General features: G+C 41.1%; 1 protein-coding gene across 4 annotated transcripts in view; it reads right to left on the bottom strand.

The window, feature by feature from the left end:
- Positions 1-294: 294 nt before the first annotated feature.
- Positions 295-6,000, bottom strand: part of MKX (mohawk homeobox) — an 89,246-nt gene continuing 83,540 nt past the window's right edge. For 3 of the 4 annotated variants that reach the window (XM_072154852.1, XM_072154853.1, XM_072154854.1), the window contains exons 6-7: positions 2,565-2,598; positions 295-1,067 (exon numbers count right to left, since the gene is read on the bottom strand). In XM_072154852.1, coding sequence (XP_072010953.1) covers positions 878-1,067; positions 2,565-2,598 — 224 coding nt within the window. In that variant the 3' untranslated portion in view covers positions 295-877. The remainder of the gene's footprint in view (positions 1,068-2,564; positions 2,599-6,000) is intronic. The other variant, XM_072154855.1, reaches the window with a different exon arrangement.

Raw genomic sequence — 6,000 nt, 5'->3', positions numbered from 1 at the left:
GAGGCTACACGGAGCAGCTACTCCACGCTTGCCCTCCGCCTACCAATGCATCTTCAGCGCCCAGCTCCTGGTAGCTGTGCGCACTCGTCTGCGAAGCTGGGTTCTGCGCATGCAAAGAATTCCGGATGCACAGTATCGGCTCTGAAGTCGGAGCTACTGTGTCGGAGAAATAGAGATTTAGCATTTGATTGGCAGATTTTGATAATAAATAGGCACATTCCCGACATCAAAAACATTATCTAGGTAAGGGATTTTATCAAGAATTTGTGTATAACACTTTGACAGTTAAAAACTTTTCATTTTATTGCGAAATTTTTCGATTCATTATAAAAAAAAAAGACTTTGAATCTGCGGATAGTCCTATCTCATGAACAAATCTTAACACTGGTTCATATACATTGTCTGACAGTATAAAACAACAAAAAGGCATATCAAGCATTGCCAATGGTCTGTTGGAATGAATGCTTCATTCTGTGTTTGGCAACATAATCCACTTCAGTTCCCGTTACCTGAATACAAGAAGTCCAAGAGACTAAATACAAAAAACGGCATCCATAATTTAAGGCATAAATATTTCATATCATGCCCACGTTTTAGCTTATTACTGAAAGGCAAGGCACATATGGTAGAAGCAAGGCAGACAAAGATTTACTTAGAAGCTGAGTATTTATGCTCCGTAGCATAAAATAAGTTAGTATTTTGGTTTAAAAAAAAAAACACAATAAAAACTTAAAAATGTACATGTCCTGTAACATGGAAGTCCAAGTCTGATGGGACCGGTTTAAAAAGTCTATAAAATGTTCTAAGGCAGAAACATGCTTGTGGTTGTGATGGCCGGTCCCGAGTGCTCCGCTGCTGGTAGGAAGCCATGTTCCGTTCATTGATATTGCTGAATTAGTGGCACTTTGACAGTCTTAACCTCTGATATGTGTGAGGATTTCTGAATGATGCAGCTAGTGGTCCCCTGCAGTTTGTCTTTCCCTTGTGCCAGGTTTGTTAAGGCCATCGCTGCATTGATCTCCCTCCAGTACGTCTCGTCCTTGCTGGCCCCTTTTTTATTAACTGCACTAGATTAAGTGAAAAAAAAACACAATTGCATCAGTTTATCTATAAATAATCATCAATCACATTTTATTACAGTCCCCAATATAACACATGGATCACACATGGGCAATGGAGTTACTCTAAAATACTGAAAATTAAAAAATACCACATCTAAGGACATCTATCATCAGATTTACTAATGGTAGAATGCCCTAACTAACTTCCTCGTCTAGGTTCCTAAGGGATGGCACTGTTTTCGCCTGGGTGTGGCTGTATTCTTCTAAAAATGACTTTATAAAAATAAGCAAATGACCCGGTGACCATGGCCAGAGCACCCCTGGGCACCGCTGTCTCATAATGTATGCACGCCCACACTCTCTTATTATTCTTCTAGTCCCGGCCGGTAATCTGCGGAAAGCCAGTGATGTCACCTGGCCGTCTGCAAGTCTCACACATGCACAATCAGGAGCAGCTTCATCGGTGGAGGGGGAGTGGTATCCAGCCGGCTGGAGACAAGCGCGGTATCTGAGGATTTGCGGATTGGACCACAAGAATATCAGAGAAGAGTGTGGGCGTGCATACATTAGCCCAATATTATGGTACTATCTTTCATCCCAGTGATGGTCTATAAAGTTTTAGTCATCGTCCAAGTTTGTACAACATAGGGGTTGACAATCTGATAGGTAGGAGTCTGAGTGCTGGGACTTCCACTGATCACAAGAACTGACAAATACAGATAACAAAAATGTGGGTTCTTTTTTCACTAATTGATAGATAGGCAGGTTGCACGTGCATTCAATACTGTGGAAGTTTTGGAGGTTGCACAGCATTGGGCTATTTCAAGCACTATTATTCACTATCTATGAGAGTGCTGGAGACGTTGATGGAACCCAACAAATCAGATTGTTATACTCTATCCCATTGGTGGTGAATTGGTGGCATTCAAAGCCCTGTAATGCCATCAACCCAACAGTGTGTTTACCAGACAGGTTGAGTGACTCAAGTCTTCCTCCTGCAGTCCTAAGTAGCCCAGGATATTCAGCGTTCAGCTCTATTTTAGAGAGGTTTTCCCGGGACTGCAGTGAGTTGTTATTTCTAGAGATCAACTTCACAATAACTGCACTTACAGCTTTCTCCACTCTAGCGGAAAAGAAATTTGAGCAACTGATCTGACGTTTCAGTGGTGTCCTTTGATACTGCCACTTAAAACCTCATTACATTCCTCCATATCATTCATTGTACTCATTACCTGTGGTCTACCGGGACTTCATAGCTGTGAACTCCATATTAAGCTCCTGTTAGCTGTAGATGGACTTGAATTACCTGCACCCCGACCTCAACCCTGTATAACCCTCTGTGATGCATGGAATGACCTTATTCTTTACGCCATGTAGTGTATAGATATCCAGCCAGCTGTCGGCTCGGGTGCATTTGATAACGTCTTTAACGTTTTTCTTAAATAGCAGAAAAGGACCATTCCCAGCTCTATGTATCATACACATGTAAAGCAGCGGACTCACCTTTGACATTTATTTGGTCCAGACTCCAATGTGTCTGAAACGAAAAAGAAATTTAGAGATTAATTTTTTAATCCTTAGATGGATGTTCGGATCTCTAATCTTCAGGAGGTGATTGGCTCTATGGATAGAGACCTTCTATCACATCTGTGTCCTCTGATATCCCCTCGTGTCAGCATGTCTCATTGACCACCTCCTGTCTACTGAAGAGTTGGCCAGAGTCGCTGAGACAATTATATGAACTCATGGCCAAGTGGTCTGAACGCAACTATCTACTTTAAGGCCCCATACACACTAGCAATTGTTATGTGTCCAACTCACATCACACTTGCAGCGTCTGGAATGTCTGACCTGAACACTGAGCAACCGGAACAGCGTGTTAGGCTAAAGCTTAAAGGGAATCTGTCACCCCCAACAAGCCTTATAATCTCATGGCCGTATGTCGTAGAGAAATCCACTTTGATTTTTCAACATAGTTTAATGGCTTTGGTCTCTTCTACAACATTCACGTTTTATCCATATTCTAATGAGGCAGTTGGTGCACCCGAGTGTCCTCAGCACTGGGAGCAGTTCCATTCCGGCCTGGACCGCTACCTCTACCTCCTTCTCACAAGACATCTGACGAAGAAGGTAGTGTTTCTGGCAGGAATAGCAGTGCTTTAGGTTCTGAGGACACGTTCCGAGTACACCAACTACCTCATTAGCATATTGCTTAACATGGGAATATCTCAGAAACGGCATAATGTATAGAAATGATAAAGGTATGTTGGGAATCCTAGTGTGTGTCTCTACGACATACTGCTGGTACATAACACTTGGTGGAGGTGGTAAACTTCTTTTAACTCCGTAGACACCTGGATAATATTTAATTTGTATTATTCACCTCTTATATGGTCAGAGTATCTGTCCATATTTGTGAGTATGGAAGGAAAGCAGATTTTGATTACAGTGGAGGTTAGAGAAGTAATTCCAGCTGTATAAGAAGACTTTGAGAGATGGTGAAAGGTCCTCTTTAAAGTATTATGAGGGATTGTAGAGTAACATTTTTAGTTGGAATTCCTTCCTGTAAAACATATGTATACTCATCCTCATGCATCATCATAAGACAGACCCTGCAATTTAAGTGTGGGGCCATCTTTACCACAAATGATGGAAGTTTTCTTTGGCAGGAGAAGTTGCTACAGTAATAACTGCCCCATGTGGTGGCCATGAGTAAGACTCCGACAATAACAACTATTCTAGGTCTATCCAGTGTGTACATTGTTCTGCAACCTCATTTCCTTGTAGGTATTTGTGAAGGGATGTGACTCCTGGTAGAAGAACCACAATTACAAGACTACAGAATGACAAATGTAAGTGTCACATTGGAGCGCACGCCAGGCCAAATACAGCCGCCTCTCAACATATAGAATTTCTATGTTTAGTTTGGCTCGTGGTACAAACACAAAAAGCCTTTTGTTGTTTGATTTTGTTTTACTCTATTTCACAATAAGACCGTCTGGTGAAAAGTATAAACTCTGTGGAATATTTATCACTCTCAGTGGCTTCCTGCATGGACAAGTTTCCAAGAAATCTTAGGATTCTGCACAGAGGTGCACAGATTCATATTCCTTCATAAAGGGGGGGCACAAGAGCCCCTTACAACCATTAGTAGGTCCTATATGTATGAGCTCCTACTGACGCCTGTTTGGGTACGTTCACACAGATGGAAACACATACAGTCCCCGGGTTATGTACAAGATAGGTTCTTTAGGTTTGTTCTTAAGTTGAATTTGCATGTAAGTCGGAACTGTATATTTTATAATTGTAGCTCCAGACAAAATATTTTTCTTGTCATAGTGACAATTGGATTTTCAAAATGTGTTATTACAAACACCTTACAGCTGATCATTGCAGCCTGGGGCTAAGGCAAAGCATCAATAGAGCCTCACCAGAGGGGTCAGAGAGGTCCCTCTGTAACTTGGGATCGTCTGTAAGTCGGGTGTCTTTAAGTCGGGGACTGCCTGTATGTGCTTAAAAATTTTTTTACAAATTACTAGTTTTTGCTCTACCTTAAAGAGGACCTGTCACCCATAATTTCACTACTGGGAGCTGCTTACCAAAGCTCTAGTGAAGCTCTCTGGATGCCGGTAGTTTAATGAACTTATTCTCAGGCTGCAATGATCAACATAAGAGTTATCAAAGGTGTCTGCAAAGAAGTTTCATTGTTAATCCTTGTTCCCAAAATTTAGAAAATCCTATTATCACAGGAGTTACACAAAATATATCAACTTCAGAACAAACCTAAAGAGTCTTGTATGTAACCCAGAGACTGCCTGTACACTCTCCATAGGTACCAAAACAACTCGTAATTACAAGGTTCCATAATTATTTTAGTTCAGATGGCTCCTGTTCCAAATAAACCCAACCTAAAGCCAACTTCCTCATGAATAGTAAGCCACAAACGTAATCTCGGGCACCATGGTTAAAAGGAAATTCTTTATTTCAATCTGTTATAATACATTATGTTCAGATGGAAAAACAAAGTCAAGCTGACGCGTTTTTGGCTAATAATGTAATTTAATGGATTGAAATACAGAATTTCCTTTTTACCGTTGTGTCGGAGATAACGTTTGTGGTTTAACTTTCAATGAATAACTCTGCAATCCAGGGAGCCATCCGTAATGGGAGACTGCAGCCTACGGTGATCCACGTGGGCCACGAGGGGGGAGGTGAGCTGCACCGATCTACATTGCACCATGGGTGGGTTCTTGCTATTTGAAATAGTTTTATTTTTATCAAGAGCAAAACTGTGATATCACATTACAAAGTGATTACTTATATCAAGGGAGATTCGCTGCTTTCAAAGCCCGATTGGGCTCTGATCCTTAGATAAATATTTTGTTAATACATTGGCAAATTTAATCCAAAAATGATCCGACATACATGTATTTCTGCTCTTCGATATTTACTTCCGTCTTCGGAAACCTATGGGGAACCCAATGGGCTCCATTTGGATGACCCCTAGAGCAGTCAACACCTGCTTGATTTTTCCCACAATGCTACAGTATAAACAGGTCCCTCTTACACACACATTTGAGATTGGGCTTCTGCACACATGGTTACTCTTTCCTGGCACCGCATGTCCTCCGAAATATTTGTTACCCCAGTGAAAACCCACTTTTTGTTTAATGGAACACGGATATTTCATTTTTGTGTGTTAAAAACCCGTCATATTTTCGCAGCATGCCTCTTATAAAACAAACTGAAATGGTAATTGATTCATGAAAACCACGCGCAAGTCTGTTTTCGATCAAAAGGAATGTAATGGGGAAATAAAATAAGGCAATAAGTTTAACATTATCACAGTCTGTATGCTGGCTTCGCTTTCCAGAGGTCAGAAAGTTCTTTATGAGGCCTGGACATAATATGACTTGAATAAACTTTCAGAATCCCCCAC

Source organism: Engystomops pustulosus, chromosome 5 (genome assembly GCF_040894005.1).
Source record: "Engystomops pustulosus chromosome 5, aEngPut4.maternal, whole genome shotgun sequence".
Lineage (NCBI taxonomy): Eukaryota > Metazoa > Chordata > Amphibia > Anura > Leptodactylidae > Engystomops > Engystomops pustulosus.
The sequence above is the reverse complement of the archived record's forward strand: the minus strand, read 5'-3'. Positions and strand labels throughout refer to the sequence as shown.